Source organism: Mizuhopecten yessoensis, unplaced genomic scaffold (genome assembly GCF_002113885.1).
Source record: "Mizuhopecten yessoensis strain PY_sf001 unplaced genomic scaffold, ASM211388v2 scaffold7987, whole genome shotgun sequence".
Taxonomy (NCBI): Eukaryota; Metazoa; Mollusca; class Bivalvia; order Pectinida; family Pectinidae; genus Mizuhopecten; species Mizuhopecten yessoensis.
The window spans coordinates 848,694-874,381 of NW_018407322.1; the positions used below are offsets into that span (position 1 = coordinate 848,694).

Genomic DNA, 25,688 nt, shown 5'->3' on the forward strand with positions numbered 1-25,688 from the left:
AGATTTGAAAAAGGGAAATAACTGATCCAATGATAGAACGTCTCTGGATAGATCTAGTCGAGGCAATTTTTATCTTATTGTGAATAAATAAATAACATGAAATAAATTAAAATTTTGATATAATTTGGATGTTTTATTTGTTTATTTTCGACAAAGGTGGGGTTTCTTAGTCTGCCTACGCATGCATTATAAAGTTTGTAAAGAAAAGGCAAAAGGGCCTGTATTGGTGTTTCCCCAGAAAATTAGGGGTTACCCCAATAATTGATGTCATAATTCAGGATTGATGTTTGAAGATGTTTCAAACTATGATTGTGGGGACACTAAGCATTCCATTATTATGTATTTTGTATGTTTAAGTCAGTAATACAAGCACCATTAAAAACATCCAAAGTCTATTTTTATAGGTTTTCTTAGATGTCTCATCTTCGTAAGTATTTTTTTTATGGTATCGTCTAGTCATCAGTTTCCGCGCGTTATGTATTTCCGCGCAGCCATTTTTTCAAGCTATATATCGTAACTACGTGACCTGCTGGACACGACGCAATGATATTTTAGACGTTTGGCCATCGTCTGTAATTAACTGACACAAAAATTACCGGCATTTCGTCCGAAAAACATAAGAAATAATCACTGATTTTTGCTTAGTGCACTTTTTAGCTTGCTCAAAACACTGAATTAGATTGTTATCTTAGTCCGTGCTCAAAATGAGCCCATACCTGAAAAAACGGCGATATATTTCATCACATTTTATACACATCCCTGATTTCATCCATGAACCAGTCTTTTTTGTAGTCTGACAAACGTACGAAAATGTCGTATGCAAATGAGGCCATATCTCCTCGCCGATTTTTTCCACTTCCGAAGAGCCAAGGAGACATTCTTATATCGATAAACAGTGTTTTCAATGAAACGTAAACCTTGTAACGCAATGAACTTCCAATGTTCACCAATTTTAAACAGAACAAAATGAGAAATAACTTACCATCAGCCAAAACCGGTATAAGACTGCAAAAAAAGATACATGATAACAGATTCTATATTATAACTAAATAAATGTAATAAATAAATTTATAAAATTACATGAATTCGTTCAATTTGACATTTTGAAAAATCAATTAAAAATGTGAAATTAAAAAAAAATGTTTTGATAATTAATTTGACATTCGTAGAGAATTCTTTTTAGTGTATGCGAGTTATCTTTCTTTGAACACTAAATCAAAATAGACACATGGAAACATATGACGGCTACTTCTGACGGGAGAAATTTGTTAAAAATTGTTTGTTCTGAATCTTTTTTAAATACTGTTTTATGTTGCTAAGTTTTGTTTCCATTAGTAGATTGTATACATGTTTATGACAGTCATCCGTAATTTCAACAGTTTTCTGCCGATATGAGTACGAAATCGCGGTTGCTTCTTAAGTGCGCGGAAACCGGTAACCCGAGGATATTGTTTACATTAGTTATTTTTTTTTAATTTAAATTGAGAACCGGGAACATAGTTTACCAGCGTTTCTTATATACCAACCCCACTAACACAGACTGACTGAAAATGGACCTAGAGGACATCCTTGGGGGCAACCACATTTTGATGCCATTTTATCATCATCATCGTCATCACCATCACCATCACATTCTCATCAGATGAACGCATGGATATTCAGAGAAAGTGTTTTTCTCCTGCCCACACAACTCCAACAACCCAGGTGGAGTATAAATTGGTCTGGGGTGGATCAAGTGAGGTGGCACTATAAATGATGCCGTTGGAAGTACGGTCCCACTACAAACAGAACGCGTTAAATCTCCATCACACACGCAGGCATAAAAGTAGTAAGCGCCTGATAAAGCGCTTTAGAGTGGCTAATATTAGCTAGATAGGGCGCTATATCAAAATGTTGTATATTCATTTTTTTCTCACCACTCCATTATATCCCCAAATCTCGTTGACTGAAGACATAAAATCACCCTTTGCTCACAACACACATTTTCTGTCTGACTGGCTTGCAAGCTATTTCCTTCCAACTTGGCCTGTCTTGCTTATTTCATTTTTTATTTCTTATTGTCTAATGACTACACTCTTCTTTCATGTTAATTAAGCTCTTTTTTTTTTAAATTGTCTCTCTTACACTATACTACTATAGAATTCTTTTCAGTTAAAAACCTGTATACAGTTTGTCTGGAACTCGTTAAGAAAGCAGCAGGCTATATAGCAGAACAATTTACTTCCTCTGGTGACTTTGAGGTTTGGGGGCATCAACATTCAACTGGATTGCTCAGGGGTCAGATTCATTCTAGACAAACATTACAAACAAAACACAATCCTGGATTCAGTATGATGTTACAGATTCCACAGATCCTATCAAAGACTATTACTATAGGAATGTGTGCACATACTAATAGGGAGACAGGAGGTGCAGGAGCCCAATGCTTCAGGTTTACCTTGCTGGGATTTCTTAACATGGAGTATAAACAAGTTCAAGTTCTTTATTAACTTTAAGTCTTGCGACTTATCAGTGTAAGCATATATTAAACAGGATATTTACATATGTACAAAAAGCCACATTGGTCACAGGAGAATGAACAATACACACATACAAACTGTCATATATCTGATCGGCGCTTGTTTGCCGCTATCAGATACTTTCCAAGATTACATAATTCTTTAATATTCTGTGTATTTAGTAATTGAACAAGCTTATATACACTAGGGTTATTTCTATAGTAACATTTTAAATACTTCCGTCTTAAATCTGTATATCTTGTGCAAACTAAAACAAAATGAAACTCGTCTTCTATGTCATTAAGATTACACTTTGTACATAATCTATTAGTTCTAACAGTGCCAACATAACGTCCAGATTCAATGTTTAATTTGTGAGCTGACAGCCTAAGTCGAGCAATTTCTTTCATATAACCGATATTAACTGATTTTGTTAGATACGATTGTAGTAAAATTGTACTGTTTAATTCTCTGTAAAGCATACCTTTAGACATACCTGTAATTAAACTATATCCCTCTTGATTAAAAATGTCAAATAATCTTGCCTTAATAATTAAAAAAGTGAAATTGTTTCCATTCTGTGCGTCCCAGATATATCCTAAGCCTAAACGATACAATTCATCTTTTATTTCACAGACCCATGGATCCTTGATTAGCAGCATATTTTCATAACAGGATTTCGAAATACAGTTTTCGGTATTGAGCAATTTAAACCAATATTTAAATATTTTTAGTTTCCTTATTACATGCAATGGATAACGGCCTAATTCGAAATATACCATCATATTCGGGGTGGATTTGCGCACACCTAGCAACCTTTTACAAAAATCTACATGTTGTTTTTCGATGTCGGGGCCTTTATGGAATCCCCATACTTCTGATCCGTAGTTGACTATACTACTGACATAAGTATCAAACACTGCTAATTGAGTCTCAATATTAAAATACTGTTTTTTACATACCCCCAATAATGCAAACAATGCTTTTCTTCCTTGTTCAGATATTTTTTTCTGTGTTTGTTTAAATTTCCCATTATAATTCAATAAGATTCCAAGATAGTTGAATTCATTCACTATCTCTAACACACACCCATCGTATTCCCATTTTTCAATATCTTTTAATCTTCCCCCATTTTTAAAAACAACAATCTTGGCCTTTGAAGTATTTACAGTAAGGTCCCACTTGATAGTGTAATTTAACAAAGAGTCTAGCATCTTTTGCAAACCTTGAGGTGTTTCGGCAAAGATAACTGTATCATCAGCATACATAAGTAAAAATATGTCAATTAGTTGTTAGTCAATCGAAGGACAGCTGTCCTCTATAAATTGCATTTTTATAAAGAGATCTAACACCTTCTTTGATCAACTTGTACCATAATTTCTGTCTATTGATCAGGGCAAAAGCTTTGGTACATTCAGGAGTTACCCCTATACAATACGATCTTCATACATTCAGGAGTTACCCCTATACAATACGATCTTCATACATTCAGGAGTTACCCCTATACAATACGATCTTCATACATTCAGGAGTTACCCCTATACAATACGATCTTCATACATTCAGGAGTTACCCCTATACAATACGATCTTCATACATTCAGGAGTTACCCCTATACAATACGATCTTCATACATTCAGGAGTTACCCCTATACAATACGATCTTCATACATTCAGGAGTTACCCCTATACAAGCTATTATTTCCCTTATATTACATGGAATTATGCTGAATTTAAACGGTCCGTTCCTGAGCTGACCAAAAGCTAGAATGCCTAACAAACTAACCCCACCACGTCTTACGCTTCCGAAACATTCTCATTGGTCGGCTATAAACGGCACGTGCTTCTCAACCTATACGAGTGCCACGTACCTATAGGACAAATATTCCCGCTATTCTACGAACCGCGGGAAACTTAAATGATACTTTCTGGGAAATGCTTTAAAGCAAACTTCATCAGAACTTTCATCTGCGATAGCCCAGTTGGTTGGTAGAGAGTCCAATTATAGTATTTTGAAGGTCTTAGGCATGTCCCAGGCTAGCTAGTGCGCTGAACATTTATATATTGCCCCCCCCCCCCCCCCCCCCCCCTTAGCTATGGGACGATGGGTGATTGATACAAAAGTATGGAAATAATCAAACACTGATTGTTTTCTGCCAAAATGCGATACAAGTAGCAGGCAAATAAAGAAAGTATAACAAAATCTGTCTATTTGCCCTAATTTGCCTATTTTGTTCACTATCGACGAAACTATCCTTCCCAGACATATTCAAATTTGGTATAATTTTAACTGCTAGCATGTCTGTAATCAATATAGGCATTTTTCATGGAATAAAATACAGTAAGAGAAATGTTATGAAGCTTCGAAATTTTGCATGATTTCGAATAAAACTTATCGTTTGTTTTCATCCATGCTATGATTTAAGTCCTTTTAAAGTTTCGTGAAAATCCGTGCGTGGGCAGGGTTTATGGGACAAGAACGCCACCTTTCCGCTGAGGTTGAAGTTAGGTGTAAGCACGAACTTATATTAGATTGCGATCTGTATCAGTCCGTGGTGAACGTATTGAGATTCGTTAATATACGTTCAGTATTTGTGCTTTATACATATACTGATATTGAGGTACTCTCGGGAATTGGCATGGCCAGGTTTTTTTTTACCTGTTTTGGACTTCTCCAGTCAGTAGGGTTTATCGTCGTAAGATATAGCTTTACTGATCTAACGTTGCTCTGTTTAAAACACGACGTTAAATAAAAAAAAGCCTCTGTATCTTCGGTGGGATATTTGACATCACGGGAGTTCTCGACGAGTCAAACACAGTTGTACAGACGTCAACACAGAATAAACATTTAGACTATTTATTATTATCTTAAGAATAGGCGAATTGTATGCTTCCTTCAACAGCTTTTGTCGTTTCTTGTCTTTAAATAATATTTTAACCGCGTGCATTTTCTTTAGGATAATATATGTATTATGAATATCCACTGGACGGAAGGTTTTTGTTAACTTAAATCCGTCAACTTAAACTGAATGTATTATCTTATATTGGCTTTTTTCTTCAGCAAAGTGTTTTACGACGGTGCATGATGAATAAAGAGGGAATATATATTAGACATAGTTTACATAGCTTAATATTACTAGTGACCTACAAACGTTTGCATTCGGGCCTACATATTTTGTTTTGCTTCATGGGCATATCACAGTATTAATTACCAGGTTGGCCACCTAATACCTATAAAGTCCAGCGCCGTTTAATTTAAAAGCCTATTCATAACCGTCCTCAACAACAGCGATGGCGTCTTTGTTGAAGCCAACAGGAATCCTCAGCGTAATTCGACTTTCGGTTTGAAAATATAACCCCAGGTCAAAGTCAGATTACAGACAGGTCTAATAGCAAAGCAGTGACATTTAGTGACTAGTTTGGTTTGTACTCTGTCACATACATCAGAAAAATGACTGAAGAACCGTTTGTACATTAATATGTTAAATATGTACGAAGTGAGAATAATAAATTCGACAAATCTAAATGACGATCGATTAGGCTGCGGACACATGTGCGAGAGCCTATCCAGATGGAAGCCAGCAGATTATATGCTGCTAGAACAGGTTGCTCTCTCTCTCTGTCCAGTACTTTGGAAATCATGATTCCAGGCAACACAATAATTTTGCTGTATGACATGATCTGTGATATCTAATGTATTGATGTAGGAACTCCGACTGGTTCCTTTCTTATCGGGTGAATTGCTGTCCCTGTTGGGTTTCCATGTTCCGGTGTTCACCAAGTGCGGGACCCAAAAACGCCTTCGTGTTGATCAAACTTAGTTGGAAGACTGCCTAGTAGTTTGTGTAATATAGTCAACGTTTCTGAGGATAACTTATACATATCTGATTTATATACCAATCTGTCCTTACACGAACTAATATGTATCTAGGATTACTTTTTACCTTAATTAGATTTGGGAACAAGTTGCTCCTAAATGGTCAACATCTCGTCGGTTAATATATGCAAAAGTCTTAAAGACGGTAATACATCATACGTTCGTACACATTCTAATGCAGGCAGTCATAAAAGTCAAATAATTCATGCTAAATTATGAAATGTAACTCATTTCAACGTCTGTTCTGTAATAACGTCGCTGACTCATCACGCTGTTCTTGTGGTTTCCTCTCTGATATTGTTCGCTTTTTACTAATTTTAATGGATATAGTCGAAGCAGACGGCAAGTATGGCACTCGAAATAACAGTATAAGTGTATTTGTATATCGTTGATGACGGAAACATTATTAAACTTGCATTACCTTGTAAAGTTTTAGTAACACTGGCAAAAGATTTAGTACTTAGATTAATAATATTTTGTTCTGATATTGTCCAATCTTAGTAATATGTACAACGTATCACAACTAATATATATATCCTGTTGGCTCATTATGATGATAACTATAGAAAATATCATATTGATATAATAACACGAGGAAAAAAGAATGTGATTGACATAGACCAATGTACATGTTCTGTCGGGTATTTCATTTACATCAAAGTCTGTTGTTATCCTTTCGTCCCTGTTCGACAACGATACGAACAGCTCAGTACTATGTTCGTGATCATGTTTAAATGTTGGAATAAGATGCTGCACCAGCAGAGCACTATGAACATAATACCGTCCTTTATAATTCACACATTCGTTGGTAAGATACAGTCTCTAAATGAAGGTGAAAACATATTCTTGTTCAAAAAAGTTGAGATTTAGTTATCGTACAGAACTTTAGATAAATACCTTGGACCTTGTGTCTCCGTAGAAACCTCGATCACTAAACTTAGAATGATCGAATGCCAATGATTTGGACATAACCAATGGTCGTATCTAAAGACATATATCAGACTCTGAAAAGTGAGGAAGAGTTGAATGATTTCCGGATAAAACCCATCAATTATGTGTACAAGATGTGTAAACTATACTATACTTAATGTATATAATAGTTATGATTAAAAGTTAAATACATACATATCTAATGTAGAATTTTCTATAAGTTATGTGCACTTAGCAAAAGATATCACATGAGATACTATATGAACTATACTACAGATTAAGATGCATGGGAGTATACATATGTGGGCCCGTAACACCTCGCAGGTAGGGATATCACCCACCCTTATGTGATCCAGACCCAAAAAAGTATCTTCCGCGTTTATAGTTAGTATGTTACAATAAATGCCTTTTTTGCATATATTAACAAATTCAACGATACATTGCTTTATATACATAGTCATGTATAAGTCAATACAATTTATTATAATTTACTTGGCTTATTGAAACTTTTTAGGTTTACTCTATTATTTTACACCTTATATACACATCCCTATATATAAAGTGTATATTTATGTAATGCATATTATGTATTCGTGTATATATGTACCAAATACTTTGTATATATATGTTCCACATTACTTCGTAATCTTCATCTTTGGAGGCAATAAAGAGAATAATAGAGAAATCGCTTTAAAATAGGACTGTACGTAATACACAGATACACAGATTTTATTCTGACTATAGGAATGTTTACATTTCCTCTGCTGTCAGCTCTGTTGTATAAATAAAGGTTGGTTAATATTATTGGTAATAACATGATTTATGAATATTTTTGCAAGTCAATTGCTGATTCATAAGTTCATAAATTAACAATTATCTGTACATTGTATTATATTTCAGGTAATACGAAGATATATATCCTATTTTTCCTGTCTTGACATCAGATTTTCATAACTTTTTATGCTTTAATATTTCTGTTTTAGAAGTCATATAGGTCCTATATAAATATTTATCGTTTTATAAAAATACAATCTAGTTAAAATTAGACTCGTAATTCCGCTCCTCTACGTCTTGGCGTGTATCATAGAAGAGTCGAATTACAAGTCTAGTTTTAATTGGAAATTACGTTAATGACTGTTTATTGAATGTTAGTGGCACTTTTTTTGTTGTTGCAATTACTTATCAATTATTCTTGTATGCTGTAGCTCATGTTTCCTACGATGGCTGATATGTCCGGCAGAAACGTATCATGACTTTATACAAATCTGCCCGGCAGTTTTCTCAAAGAAAAATATGTCCGGCAGAAACGTATCATGACTTTACATAAATCTGCCCGTGAGTTTTCTCAGAGAAAAATATGTCCGGCAGAAACGTATCATGACTTTATACAAATCTGCCCGGCAGTTTTCTCAAAGAAAAATATGTCCGGCAGAATATGTCCGGCAAAAAGGTATCATGACTTGATATACAAATCTGCCCGGCAGTTTTTTTGGTGTAAAGATGTCCGACAGAAAGGTACTTTGCAATATATCTACCAGATAAAAGGGGTTAGCACAGGAGTGTTATCTCTGGAAACTAAACAGAACACGAAACATTATCCCAAAATTAATAATGATTACTTTTATCTTTACGCGGTCCGAGTAAATGGTAGCAAACACCATTATAACTCACGTGTGAAACAAAGCCCAGCAACATAACTCCAAATATGTTTCAACTAATTGGCATGTATCATTTAAGCAGTATTATCATCTGTGATATGTGCATGCCATTGAAATTCATTTTTGGTTGAACTACTTTATGTGCCGTTTACATGTAGTATGATTTCTGATGTCTAATAAATTAATCATAAAGACTAGATATCAGAAAAAAACTCGTTTAGTATAGAACTATTGGTATTTGGAATGGTCTGCCCGAACATGTTATAAATTCAACAACTATAAGAGACTTCGAAATCAATTTAGACAAACATTGGCATTGATGATGATGATGATGATGATGATGATGATGATGATGACAGATAGCAGGACGTGACAAATCATATTATTTATATGTAACATTATGAGATGTGGATATAGAGGCAGTCAGTGCCTGTGTCCAGTACTCATCCTATTAAAATGACGAAAATAATCTGATAATCGTACATAATGTTTAGAAATGAGCACATCCTAATGTCTCCCAGTAATATTGATAATTTCTCGTTGAAAGGCATTTGTTCTGAAAACTGATTATAATGACAGAGGGAATGGGATTAAATTCCCGCTAGTGGGTGATGGCGAATTTACTCTTAATGATTTGCGTTATTAATGTTTTAAAATAATTTCATTCCTCCCGTTAATTGCTTCGACATCCGGAATTAAGCCGACCAGTAAATCTTGTGAGAAATATTAACATTATTACAATGTTACCCCTAAAACAATATGCATTGACATTTTATTATCTATACTGTAACCCGTACTGAGCTCTGTAAACTGTAGTTGTTATGTTTATTCTTATACCCATTTCCAGAGGGAGCACTTCCTAGGGCTACTTTTCAGTACACATTTTTTTCTAAGAAATCTGTCGGGCAGATTTATGTGAAGTCATGATACATTTCTGCCGGACATATTTTTTTCTGAGAAAACTGCCGGACAGATTAATATCAAGTCATGATGCCTCACACTCTGCATAGCTCCATACGTTTTTCTTCTAATTCTATATAATAAAACACATATAGCTGACCCATTGAAGCACCGGTGACAGGTGTGAACTGTCCCACAGGGAGTTCCCTGGCGGTGTAGATACCGTAGCTCCGAGGGACACCATTCACTAGATATACTTTATTTAGCTGTCAATCTTATGTCATTTGGAAGAGTAATATGGACATATGGACATAATTTTTTCTGAGAAAACTGCCGGACAGATTTATATAAAGTCATGATACGTTTCTGCCGGCCCATATCGGCCATCGTAGTTTCCTGTTAAACAGCCGATGATAAAGCATGCGTGACAAACTTTGACAGCTATAACCGGAAGCACGTGGCAGCTAATGTTGACATACTACGCGCTTATGAATATAGACAATTTTGATTGGTCAATATAGTTTGAGTAGCGGAAGCCCTGGCATTATGAAGTAAAACAGGCCACCACCTCGATGTTGCGACGAAAGTATCGGTTTGTGCTGTTCCTCGGGACGATATGGATAGTAGGGATTGTTCTTTACGCCTTCAAATCCTACAACAGCCCGGTAAGTCTATAACGAATGTTGCCTGACACTCTGTATAGTTCCGTACGTTTTCTTCTAATTCTATATAATAAAACACATATATAGCTGACCCATTGAAGCACCGGTGACAGGTGTGAACGGTCCCACAGGGAGTTCCCTGGCGGTAGAGATACCGTAGCACTGGCCAGACACGTCTGTCTAGTTAGACCACGGACTTAGATAATCTAACTCCGTGGTTAGACTGCTCCGAGGGACACCATTCACTGGATATACTTTATTTAGCTGTCAATCTTATGTCATTTGGAAGAGTAATATCACTTAGATTGTTTGTAAAATGACAGAATTTTTGTTATCAATTGACTCTTTTTTATATTACTTTAATTTGTCTTTTATTTTGTTGTCAACCCAATGGCTTTATACTGCATTGTTTTGAGATTTTATAGAGTTTCCAAAATTCTAAAGCAAGTCAGTTGTTGGATGTGATTGATCAGATTAAACAAAACTTTGCCTTATCAATGTTGTAAAAAGTATTAGTCAAATTTGTTCCTACACTTGCAATCTTATATTATGCAAGTTCAATTTAATTGGATTAAGCTGAATGTTTGGTTAATACAGGTGTCCAGATGATTTAATGTTTGCTTGGTATAGGCATTGGATATTTTTGTTTTAGATGTCCTTGTCCCATTCATTAATAAGCCTAGGACAATATGCAATTACATGATAATAATAATAATAAAATATTTTATTTAAGTGTCACTCATATTTTACATAACACATCACTTACATAATAAAAATACACATATGCAAAATATGCCCAGCCATACTGACTTACGAGACACTACATAAAATTTATATATATTAAAACATAGAATCCATTAATGATTCTCAATAAAAAGAACCATATATTATACTGTACATAACATAAAAAATGAATGTATGCTTAGGATCCGATGGTGGGAGAAGAGCGAGAGTGGTTGGGCCAATCCCTACCGACAAGTGGCCCCTCCCCCATCATCGGGACCTCGATGATTGTCAATTACTAACACATCAAATACATATAAAATACATAATTTAGATTTACTAAAATCATTAAAACAGAATTATAGTGAATGGTGAAAGTATCGTAATGCTGCCTACTAAAAGCAATAATATGAACCATATATTACGAGGGATATAGTCATAAAAAATCTAAAATGCATATCAAGTTTTAAAAACTACCACGTCTCCTTTTCATAAAAAGGAAAACTGACCTAGCTAAGACAGGTTGAAGCGATTCTTCATTCATAAGAAAAATAAATTGTATTAAATTTAAATGTGTCATAATATAAACCAGTGTTTGGCTTGGTACATGTATAAATGCCCACTATGTTTTAATTATAACATCTTGGAAAAACAGTGAAAGTATTAAATTATATGGGCATATGCTTGACATTCAAATAGAAACTGAATTTCAACTATGCAAAATATTGGTGGAAAGAAAAATATATCTATTTACATAGCATAATTGTGTGACAAAGTTCACTTGCTGCATGTCATTTATTTTCATATACACATATTTAAAAGTGTTGTTCTGTACATTTGAACAAAGAAAACATTTTGATTTATGTCCTCCACTTAATTTTGGAATTATTTATATTACCACATGTTATAGGACATTTTAGTATTTCATTCAACTGAAATGTCTTCATTGACCTTCAATTTCAAGGATGTGTTCATACCTTAAGTACCCCTTATATCAAAATTGCCTTGAAAGTTGAAACTGTCCTGATTTGTTCCAAAGCCAGCAATGCATGAAGTGCATTTAAATATGAGTTTGTTAAGGCAAAATTTACCATAATGATATACACGCAAAAATGGAAGCATGCATGTCTGTCACTCGGGGAAGAATTAATTACATCGTTTATCTAAGCTAAAGACCAAGTATACTGTATATCACTCTTGACTGTATAGTTCCACTATATTGGACTGGGCACTTTTGAATTTGGTTGGTATACAATGCTAAAACCTCGGAAAAACAATGAAACCTATTTATCAATCATCATCTCTTGACACAAGATATTTTTCAAACTTTGGAATATCAGTAAAGTTGCATTATAAAGCAATCAGCAGATGTTTTATAAATCAGACATTTTTATAGCTGATCGAAATTTATTGTTTTGAGATGTCAAAACATACAGAACATGTTCAGAATTTAAAACAATTTTCTTTTGGATATTCTCCACAGATGAGAAGTTGCTGTTTCATTATTAAATAAAAGTCTGAATAATAATTAGTTACATGGCATTAGCATCTTCAGATGATAAATTACTGCTGTGTAATAGATTACATTATATAAACAATTATTCTCATTTTGAAATTGATGAATTTCTGCATTTAAGTGCATTATTTTAATTCAGAAACATAATTTATTATATTTACCATTTTTTTTCTTCCTTTTTAATTAGTGATATGGTGATAAAAAAATGACATCTCTGAATTATGCTGTTCTGCAATATATAATGTAGTTCATTGTAAAGATGCTATGTGAATCTTCATTAATACCAAATATGGTTTATACAGCACAACACACATGGCATCATTTTCATATTTAATTTAAAGTAGGTTTTTTTCAAGTTAATGTTAGATGCTTCTGCATATGAAGCTCCAGAGGAGTTGGGAGGCTGCAGCACACATTCAGCCTTTTAGGATTTTTTTAAAGTTGAATGTGGAAAATGGCCACTGGCTTTCCTAATCACTGCATTCAGTTTGTTGTCAATGATCTGTGCAATCATGCATCATGCTTTTTGTAATACCTACAGTGTAGTAGTCTAACATATACATGCTACAATATCAAATTATCAATAACACAATGAAGAATTGGAATTGATGGCTGTATATGTTTCTGTTTATTTCAGACATACATATATTTATTATAATGTGCACTATCATTACAAAACCCCCAGTTAATTTCTGAAGTTTTCTCGCTAAATTCCTATATTGTGGTAATGGAAAATAAGTTTGTGGTGGTTTAAGGTTTGAAGATCTTAGGGTGAAGACCTTAAATGTAATTGCCATGTGAAATGGTACAAACAATTATGTTGCTGTGGTGATCCCTTTCAGACACATCCGTACACCATCAAACTGTTATAGGACTTTTCTTGAGCCTAAATGTGATGGAGACATGTATGTTGAGTTGTAGGTAATGAATGTCAGATACACCATCACAAAAAATGTCTCGTTTTTAAGTGTCAGACAAGATGGACTTCTTGACCCATTTATTAATTAAAGTCAGTTTAATTGCTGGTATACCATATACTTAGCTAGCCCTGTTGACAGCACCAGTACTTGACATTAAGGTATTCCTGTCACTTCTTCAGGTTTAGTGTTAATGAAATGCACGTCACCTGTAGTGTTGCTGCATGTGCCTGTTTAATTTAAAATAATATTTGATGTGTGATATTATAATTTCTGAAGTATTGATATCTAAATTCTATAGACAATTCGTTCAATTTTGAACCAAAAATTCATGACAGATAAATATTTCAAAGTATATTCTGGTAAGCATGCTATTATTTGATTGATTACTTCTGAGGTCAGTGGCTGGTGGGATCATGATTGATTATTTCTGAGGGCAGTGGCTGGGGTGATCATGATTGATTACTTCTGAAGTGATCAGTGGCTGGGGGGGTCATGATTTATTATTTCTGAGGTCAGTGGCTGGGGGGATCATGATTGATTACTCCAGAGGTGATCAGTGGCTGGGGGGATAATGATTGATTACTTTTGAGGTGATCAGTGGCTGGTGTGATAATGATTGATTACTTCTGAGGTCAGTGGATGGTGTGATCATTATTAATTACTACTGAGGAGATCAGTGGCTGGTGTGATCATGATAGATTATTTCTGAGGTCAGTGGCTGGTGTGATCATGATTGATTACTTCTAAGGTCAGTGGCTGGTGTGATCATGATTGATTACTCCAGAGGTGATCAGTGGCTGGGGTGGTCATGATTGATTATTTCTGAGGTCAGTGGCTGGTGGGATCATGATTGATTACTTCTGAGGTCAGTGGCTGGGGTGATAATGATTGATTACTCCTGAGGTCAGTGGCTGGGGTGATCATGATTGATTATTTCTGAGGTCAGTGGCTGGGGGGATCATGATTGATTACTCCAGAGGTGATCAGTGGCTGGTGTGATCATGATTGATTACTTCTAAGGTCAGTGGCTGGTGGGGTCATGATTGATTACTTCTGAGGTCAGTGGCTGGGGTGATAATGATTGATTACTCCTGAGGTCAGTGGCTGGTGTGATATTGATTACTTCTGAGGTCAGTGGCTGGTGTGATCGTGATTGATTACTTCTGAGGTCAGTGGCTGGTGTGGTCATGATTGATTATTTCTGAGGTCAGTGGCTGGGGGGATCATGATTGATTATTTCTGAGGTCAGTGGCTGGGGGGATCATGATTGATTACTTCTGAGGTCAGTGGCTGGTGGGGTCATGATTGATTACTTCTGAGGTCAGTGGCTGGTGGGGTCATGATTGATTACTTCTGAGGTCAGTGGCTGGTGTGGTCATGATTGATTATTTCTGAGGTCAGTGGCTGGGGTGATCATGATTGATTACTCCTGAGGGGATCAGTGGCTGGGGTGATCATGATTGATTACTTCTAAGGTCAGTGGCTGGTGTGATCATGATTGATTATTTCTGGGGTCAGTGGCTGGTGTGATCATGATTGATTACTTTTGAGGTGATCAGTGGCTGGTGTGATCATGATTGATTACTTCTGAGGTCAGTGGCTGGTGGGGTCATGATTGATTACTTCTGAGGTCAGTGGCTGGTGGGGTCATGATTGATTACTTCTGAGGTCAGTGGCTGGTGCGATCATGATTGATTACTCCAGAGGTGATCAGTGGCTGGTGTGATCATGATTGATTACTTCTGAGGTGATCACTGGCTGGTGTGATCATGATTGATTACTCCTAAGGTGATCAGTGGCTGGTGTGATCATGATTGATTATTTCTGGGGTCAGTGGCTGGTGTGATCATGATTGATTACTCCAGAGGTGATCAGTGGCTGGGGTGATCATGATTGATTACTTCTAAGGTCAGTGGCTGGTGTGATCATGATTGATTACTTCTGAGGTGATCACTGGCTGGTGTGATCATGATTGATTACTCCTAAGGTGATCAGTGGCTGGTGTGATCATGATTGATTACTTCTGAGGTCAGTGGCTGGTGTGATAATGATTGATTACTCCTGAGGTCAGTGGCTGGTGTGATCATGATTGATTACTTCTGAGGTGATCACTGGCTGGTGTGATCATGATTGATTAATTCTGAGGTGTTCAGTGGCTGGTGTGATCATGATTGATTACTTCTGTGGTGGTCAGTGGCTGGTGTGATCATGATTGATTACTTCTGAGGTGATCACTGGCTGGTGTGATCATGATTGATTAATTCTGAGGTGTTCAGTGGCTGGTGTGATCATGATTGATTACTTCTGATGTCAGTGGCTGGTGTGATCATGATTGATTACTTCTAAGGTCAGTGGCTGGGGTGATCATGATTGATTACCTGGTACTTCTGAGGTCAGTGGCTGGTGTGATCACGATTGATTACTTCTGAGGTCAGTGGCTGGTGGGATAATGATTGATTACTCCTGAGGTCAGTGGCTGGTGTGATATTGATTACTTCTGAGGTCAGTGGCTGGTGTGGTAATGATTGATTACTCCTGAGGTCAGTGGCTGGTGTGATATTGATTACTTCTGAGGTCAGTGGCTGGTGTGATAATGATTGATTACTTTTGAGGTGATCAGTGGCTGGTGTGATCATGATTGATTACTTCTAAGGTCAGTGGCTGGGGTGATCATGATTGATTACCTGGTACTTCTGAGGTCAGTGGCTGGTGTGATCGTGATTGATTACTTCTGAGGTCAGTGGCTGGGGTGATTATTGTTGATTACTTCTGAGGTGATCAGTGGCTGGTATGATCATGATTGATTACTTCTGAGGTGATCACTGGCTGGTGTGATCATGATTGATTAATTCTGAGGTGTTCAGTGGCTGGTGTGATCATGATTGATTACTCCTAAGGTGATCAGTGGCTGGTGTGATCATGATTGATTACCTGGTACTTCTGAGGTCAGTGGCTGGTGTGATCACGATTGATTACTTCTGAGGTCAGTGGCTGGGGTGATTATTGTTGATTACTTCTGAGGTGATCAGTGGCTGGGGTGATCATGATTGATTACTTCTAAGGTCAGTGGCTGGGGTGATCATGATTGATTACTTTTGAGGTGATCAGTGGCTGGTGTGATAATGATTGATTACTTTTGAGGTGATCAGTGGCTGGTGTGATAATGATTGATTACTTTTGAGGTGATCAGTGGCTGGTGTGATAATGATTGATTACTCCTGAGGTCAGTGGCTGGTGTGATATTGATTACTTCTGAGGTCAGTGGCTGGTGTGGTAATGATTGATTACTCCTGAGGTCAGTGGCTGGTGTGATATTGATTACTTCTGAGGTCAGTGGCTGGTGGGATAATGATTGATTACTCCTGAGGTCAGTGGCTGGTGTGATATTGATTACTTCTGAGGTCAGTGGCTGGTGGGATAATGATTGATTACTCCTGAGGTCAGTGGCTGGGGTGATCATGATTGATTACTTTTGAGGTGATCAGTGACTGGTGTGATCATGATTGATTACTCCTGAGGAGATCAGTGGCTGGTGTGATCATGATTGATTAATTCTGAGGTGTTCAGTGGCTGGTGTGATCATGATTGATTAATTCTGAGGTGTTCAGTGGCTGGTGTGATCATGATTGATTACTTCTGAGGTGATCACTGGCTGGTGTGATCATGATTGATTAATTCTGAGGTGTTCAGTGGCTGGTGTGATCATGATTGATTACTTCCGAGGTCAGTGGCTGGTGTGATCATGATTGTTAATAATCTAGAATATAATGGAATTTTGAAAAAGTAAATTCTGAACAAAACCCCAAAAAGATTTTATTGAAATAAAAAAAATAGCACATACTGGGATGGCATTTACAAATTAAAGCATCTCCCATTTCCACCCACGATCCAAACTATCCTGCACTGGGGTAATCTGCCAAATTACCACAAAATAACATTCACCTGAAATTGCCAAATTGAAGTTTCCAATTAGTGTTGACACTAGTATGCGTGTACTATTAATCTGAACTTTTAAACGTTTTATCAGTTGGAAGGGAGAGACTTGCCAGTGAACACCTTATTGTATACCCTTATCTCTATCCTGGTAAGCATATTTGTGTAACCTGCGTATGAAAACCTGGTCAAAACTGGCCACGTGGACGTCCACAGAGTATGATCAAATTGTTTGGGGACACATTTAGCTTTTGTGTAGGTAGATGTGTTCTGTTGATAAGCCCATAGAAAAGTCTACTTAACTGCTGAGTTTAAGATCACACTAGGTTTTGTTGTATATATGTTTTCATCATTGAGGAGAATTGTTAAATTTATACAAGATATATATTTCTACTGATAAGGAACCTTAGATTTATGTGTAATCATGTAGGACATCTGGCTATAGGTCTGTCAATCATTCTAAAAAGTGAAAAGATCGTTCAAAGTATACTTTATTACATATTCCGATTCACTACAGCATCTTAGTGAATTAATACTATACATCTATTACATTAATACTCCATTTCAAACTTAATTTTAACGATCCTACATTGTTTCACAAGCTTTGGTTTTACATAAGATTTATTACTCATCAATCCAATTCCAGTAAGAGTATTGTATGCAGAAATTGGGTAGACATTATTATACATAGTCAGGGTAGACATTATTATACATAGTCAGGAATATTTTTCGTGATTTCTACGTGAAAGGAAAGCAAGTAAATTAACATTTATCAGTAAAAATTGGTAAGACATGCAGCTAGTTACAAAACTTATTGGAGGATGCCTGTGTTACATAAATACATACATACAATGTTAATCTAGTAAGCTGACCGATCATATCTACACTTTAAAGTCAGCTACCAGGCTAAATGGAACATGTATTTAATGAGAATGAAATAAAGTTGATGGTGACCTACATTGGCTTAGGTGACCTGACAGTCTGATGAAAAAATATAGGTGTATTGCTTATCTAATTAGATACAACAGGTTGATTGTTGTCATTATGATTAAACATATATTACTTTGAAGCCTCACTGTACTGACAGCATGAAGGACAGGATTATTCGGTCTTGAATGACAGTGTGTCCATATATACAAGGTATAAAGATAAGTTATGTTTAATGTGTACAGACCGATGGCCTGAAGCCAGGTGGTGATGAAATCATGATCAGGATTCGGTAAATTCATGTCTGAGCAGAAAGAATACCCCACTCAGATTGAACTGTTTTAATGTTATTTATACCAACATTTAAGAAACTAACATGTATAAATTAAACCCCTGAAATATACAAAATTGGCCTTGGAAATATGTTCATGTTACATAAATGGATGTTTACGAAACCTATAAATGTCAAATAAATAACAGACCTAGCTACTATAGAAGGCATTGTAAAGTAATAACCTTCACTAATTATAAATCGTATCAAATATTTGATGTATAGGACTCCAGATGATATATCCAGCACATACACACTTCTTCACTTCAGTCCATCTGTGCAGGTCTACAATTGTAAAAGACTAAAGTGACACTCACAGAGGACTTTCCATCTATTACACCAGGACATGGACCTAGTGTAGGCTAAGCCAAGTATCAGTCCGGTGTCATTCAAGTCAGGTGCAGTAAAGGCAGTAATCAATCAGAATCAATTGTCGGTAAAGATAGGTGTTGATTAAAATCAGATGTCAGTTAAATAAGGTGTTGTAAAAAGTCAGATTCAGTTTGTTAGTGGTAGGCTGAATTTTGTTAATGTCAGGTGTCATTAAAGTCGGGAGTTGTTAAAGTCATGTGTTGGTAAAATCACTTCATCAGCTGTCATTTAATTTAGGAGTTGGTGAAGTCATGTATTATAAAATGTCGTTAAAGTCGGGAGTTGTTAAAGTCATGTGTTGGTAAAATCACTTCATCAGCTGTAAGTTAATTTAGGAGTTGGTAAAGTCATGTATTATAAAATGTTGTTAAAGTCAGGAATTGTTAAAGTCATGTGATGGTAAAATCACTTCATCAGCTGTAAGTTAATTTAGGAGTTGGTAAAGTCATGTATAATAAAATGTCGTTAAAGTCAGGAATTGTTTAAGTCATGTGTTGGTAAAATCACTTTATCCTAACATTTTTTAAGCTTGAGAACATCGGTTGAAGAGCAGCAAGGTTCCCCACTGCCTGCAAGCATTTTCACAAAAAATTGTACGATTCGTCGTAAGATTTTGAGTTACGATTATCGTAAGAGAACTCTTAAATCAGTTTCACGAAAGTAGTCGTAAGTTAAAAAATATTCGTAAGACTTAGATTCTTATTTACGAGCGCACTTACGATTTGACTTACGATAAAAATTCTCCCTAACAACGGCATTTGCATAGTTTGCGCAAGCGTTACACATGCTTTCGGTTAACATAAATGTGAAGAGGAAAGCATTTTCTTCTGGTAACAGGATTTACAGTTAGAGAGGGCACAACAGGCGTGGATCCGCGATTTCATGAAGAGGGTCAAGAATCTAGAGAAATACAAGTAAAGATACAAAATCATGTATTTTCTATATTTTTTAGGCAAAGGCAGATCCTTTAATTTTTGAAAATATAAAAAAAATCAACGGACGGAAGGTAACCGTTATAAGCGCGAAGCCTCTTTTGGGATACATGTACATCTGGCTCAGTTTTATAATGTAATATGGCTTATTATTGAATTAATTGTGATGCATATCTCTAGTTCACACACACACACTCTCTCTCTCTCTCTCTCTCTCTCTCTCTCTCTCTCTCTCTCTCTCTTCTCTCTCTCTCTCTCTCTCTCTCTCTTTTTAATATAACTTTTTTTTCGAGGCAGTTCCATTGAACAGATTCCAATATGATTAAATATCATTGTTCTTTTATTAAACAAAACTTTGACACCCCTTAAAACCGTTTAAACCCTTAAAATCATTTATAATACACATAAAAAAAACGATATATATAAAGTTGTAAGCTGGGGGGAGGGCTTCATTCGCAAAGGGGTGATGCGTATAGAGGAGCTTGCAACAGAATTTTTGAGTGTCTAACATACATAAAATCAAGTTTGAACTCGCGACCGACAGTATAGACTCGGAAAACAATGCACTATCCTTATTCTAACACACTTTTATAAATACTCTAAGGTCCATATTTCTTTAGAAACATTGTATTTATCATGCTACAAGAACATAGTAAATCGTACTCTGTGACCTGTGTTGGTGCTACTATACAAACAAATTGAAAATATCATATCTTAACACTAATGGCAGTTTTATGGTCGAATGTGCTGTAAATGCAAGTAAATCGTTTTTTCTAATAGTGCACTGTGGTACATACAATGTACTGACGAACCAATGCTTGTTTACGCTCAGAAATATTTGATGGCTCATTTTCAATTTTCAATTTTACAATGTTTACATAAAAAAGTAACTTCATTTACAACACATGGGACAGCCTCTGTTAACGTGAAAGACGATCGGAGATAAACATGTGACAAATTTATTTAAAAGTCGGGGGGGGGGGGGGGGAAAGACGGCCATTGAAAGCTCCGATCCTGATACAAGTTAATCATAATAATTTTGGGCACCGATTTGGAAGTTTTGATTTGTTAAGGACTGAGTCTCAATTGAGATGCACGTACATTAACCTCATCTCAACCGACCCCATCTATCTAACCTAAACAGCATTCATCACTTCCTTTACCGAAAATAACTGAAAGTATCACAACTAAGGAAAGCCATTTATTTCAATTTTAATCATTGATACACGTGCATGATTTGAGCTGCTCGAACATGTACCAGTACGACTTGTGTAACATCAAAATACAAAAATAAATACATATAAACATTTACATTACTTGAAAATTAGTGAAATGCTTTAAGCTGCCTGCATGTTTGAGCAAAATCACGGACAGCGTGATGACGTCACATTATTGCTGCGTGACGTCATTCAGGCGTGCTTTCAACATTGTTTATTGATAGACATTTCAGTCAAATCTACTTCTGTACTGGTGCAGTTGGCATTTTGATGCATGCATATTTGGGCAAATTATTAACTGAAACCCGTACTAATGTGACGAATTTGCCTTCACTGACGTTAGAGACCGGCAGTTACCAAAGACTGATTTTTAACACGTTACATGAAAAAGTAAGTACATTTGTTAAAAAGTTTTTTAAGCCAAAAAAAAATGTTTTGATTTGTCAGATGTTTCCCGTTGGCGTGCAAGACGATCGGAGATGTAAATGCATGTGACAAATTATCCAAAAGTAAAAGTCGGTTCTCCTAAACAACACTTTGTATGTTTGTTGTTTATCATGTTAATTTTAACATAATTAACAAAATATGGGACCTTTTTATCATAAAAAGCTCAAAACAAATATCTTTCTCATATCAACTGGTGTTAAATTTAGATGATGTAGTCAACTCACAACTTATTTTTTTTACCTTTTAGTTGTATGTAAATTTTTATATTCAGTATAAAAAGATGCAAAGCTTCCAAATGGCAAATTACAATACACAAAAGCTCTTCATTGTTTAATCAATATATTAGATATTTGATAGGACAGCTGTTTTCTTTTTAGCCAGTAACCTTAATCAAATATCCAACAGCTCGTTCTACTGTAATAGGAAAGAAAGAAGTGGAAAGATGAGGTGCCCCAGGTGGGATCGAACCCACGGAGGCCAACGCTCTACCACTGAGCTAAAGGGACATAGTACATATAATACCCAGATCTTTCACACTACTTTTGCATTACATTTAGTTCATTACCTTCGTTACAAATTATTTCTTTTTCATTTGGCAACATCGATAACATCAGTTGGTGACCGTTAAGGCCCATGAGCCTCTTTTTATTATATTTTGTTCGTTTCATTTTTATTATAATGTTTTCATTTAAGTCCAACAATGTATGCTTTTCTTTTCAGACTTTATGAACACCTTTCTTTGTGAAAAAGGGTATCAAATTGTAAATTTGGGGTCCCTGCCACTACCCAGGGGGTTAGGATATATAGGGTTTGAAAGGGAAAATTGACCAGTATTTATCAAAAAACTTCTTCAGAATCAGGTGAACTGTTCAATCAAAATTGTCCCATAGTCATCAGGTCATCGTTTGGGAGGGGGGTATAGTTTACTATAGTTTATATAGAGAAATGATGTTTTAGGCCTATTTTGTTTTTAACTCTACAGGAAATAATTCAAATTTGCTTCAAATGATAATGAAATATCCATTTGATGCCATCAGAAAGTAAGATCCTGACTCACCCCTTGGTCCGGAGGGGCAGGGCCCATTGGAATATTGGCTAAAATTTTAAAAGTCTTCTTCTCTATAGATCAGATTTACTTGACTCCAATACTAGTACTCTTGATGGATGGAATTGTCCATACATGCTTTATCTAAATTGTAAAGTTTGTTACCCAAGGGTCATCTGTTGACCCTTTGGAGACGGGTAGATTTTACAGATTATGTATAATAGGTAAAAACACTTTGGGTACATTTTGTCCAATTTCTATCATGTAATATTATTAGCTTTCTGGTATTGTAAAATGACGGTTAAAGTCCATTTGAAAATGTTCATACATTGTAATTTATTCCTCTCTAATATAGCATCTTTAGACCCTGGCTTTAATTAATTCTGTGATTTTTATTTACAATTAGATATAGATCTTACATGTTATATTATTATTTTTCTTGTATTGTACAATGACAGTTAAAATTCATTTTATAATATTCATACATTGTTATCAATTCCTCCCTAAAATATATTAACTTTACCTGTCACAACAAGACACAAATTTGTAATATATAAAATTTTATTATTGCAACACCTTTTTTTCTGGGACTGGTGTTAACGAAATTTTCAAATACAGGCTGGTACGATATGTCAAGCACATTTAAACATTATGATTTATTAAAATGAATTCTGCAATTTCCTGCAAACTTAGGCAGGTGTGAAGATTTGATTGTATCTAAAGTTTAACTATATCTCAACATGTTGCTCCACGTAATTCTGGTTCAGCATTGAGTGACAATTTAACAATTGTATCTTTTGCAAATGATTTGTCAACATTTCATTCTCATAGTTTGATAAAATTCATGTGTTTATGCTGTCAACCTGTTTTAGCTCACAAGGCCCGTATGGACAGAGGGGTGGGGCCGAACAGGGGAAATAGAGGAAACAATTTAATTTTGTACAAATTTAAGGATATTAACCAAATTTGTTCTAGAACATCTTTGGACAAAAGGGACTCAAATTTGCATAAACGTAGGGTGTTGATGTTTTTTTTTATACTTATGACAAACAAGTGGCAATATGAAATTCTACAAACCTTCTTTCATTAGTGTCTTATAGTAATCACGGTGTCTGTCTGTAGGTCTTTCAGCACTTTTTTTCTGGAAAGTTCGTTAAAGCCCTGGACCCTCTCATGCAGACCCGATGAAAAATATGATGTTGGGCAGCGATTTGGAAGTTTATTTTTGTTCAGGACTTAGTCTTTATTGCGTATCATGTAAATTGACATCATCTCAGCTTATACCAGCCATCTTTCTCAAACAGCATTAATCAGTTTATTCAAGTTACAGAAAAATAATTATCGAAACTAAGAAAACCCATGTATTTCAATGTTAATCTTTGTTACACACACACACATACAATTGGAGCTGTTCGTATCCATACGATTTGTGTAACATAAACATGCAAAAGTTTACATTTAAACACTTAGATTACTTGTAAATTAGTAAAATGTTTAAAGGTGACGAAACTGCCTGCACCTTTGAGCAAAACCACGGAAGGCCTGATGACGTCACAAATGTTGCTGTGTGATGTCATTCAGGCGTGTTTAGTTATAGGCATTTCGGTCAAATCTTCTTCTGTTATGGTGCTCGTCTGCATTTTGATACATGCATTTTGGACGAATAATTGACCGAAACCCTTACTAATGTGACGAATTTTCCTGCACTAACGTTACATGTACTAAGTATATGATACTGAGATTTCCTGATTTATCTATTAATAAATGCAATTAAATTTGTCGTGGGGGGTGCTTAAAACTAACACTGCCCCTTATGGAACATCTATATTGTTTTGTTGGAAAGATAATAATATCCAACAGCTCGTTCTACTGTAATAGGAAAGAAAGAAGTGGAAAGATGAGGTGCCCCAGGTGGGATCGAACCCACGGAGGCCAACGCTCTACCACTGAGCTAAAGGGACATAGTACATATAATACCCAGATCTTTCACACTACTTTTGCATTACATTTAGTTCATTACCTTCGTTACAAATTATTTCTTTTTCATTTGGCAACATCGATAACATCAGTTGGTGATCGTTAAGGCCCATGAGCCTCTTTTTATTATATTTTGTTCGTTTCATTTTTATTATAATGTTTTCATTTAAGTCCAACAATGTATGCTTTTCTTTTCAGACTTTATGAATACCTTTCTTTGTGAAAAAGGGTATCAAATTGTAAATTTGGGGTCCCTGCCACTACCCAGGGGGTTAGGATATATAGGGTTTGAAAGGGAAAATTGACCAGTATTTATCAAAAAACTTCTTCAGAATCAGGTGAACTGTTCAATCAAAATTGTCCCATAGTCATCAGGTCATCGTTTGGGAGGGGGGTATAGTTTACTATAGTTTATATAGAGAAATGATGTTTTAGGCCTATTTTGTTTTTAACTCTACAGGAAATAATTCAAATTTGCTTCAAATGATAATGAAATATCCATTTGATGCCATCAGAAAGTAAGATCCTGACTCACCCCTTGGTCCGGAGGGGCAGGGCCCATTGGAATATTGGCTAAAATTTTAAAAGTCTTCTTCTCTATAGATCAGATTTACTTGACTCCAATACTAGTACTCTTGATGGATGGAATTGTCCATACATGCTTTATCTAAATTGTAAAGTTTGTTACCCAAGGGTCATCTGTTGACCCTTTGGAGACGGGTAGATTTTACAGATTATGTATAATAGGTAAAAACACTTTGGGTACATTTTGTCCAATTTCTATCATGTAATATTATTAGCTTTCTGGTATTGTAAAATGACG

General features: G+C 35.7%; 1 protein-coding gene across 1 annotated transcript in view; it reads left to right on the forward strand.

The window, feature by feature from the left end:
* Positions 1-10,366: 10,366 nt before the first annotated feature.
* LOC110454633 (polypeptide N-acetylgalactosaminyltransferase 2-like) overlaps positions 10,367-25,688 on the forward strand; it is a 41,774-nt gene continuing 26,452 nt past the window's right edge. Inside the window, exon 1 of the mRNA XM_021504252.1 lies at positions 10,367-10,528. Within this exon, the coding sequence (XP_021359927.1) occupies positions 10,436-10,528 (93 nt within the window). The 5' untranslated portion in view covers positions 10,367-10,435. The remainder of the gene's footprint in view (positions 10,529-25,688) is intronic.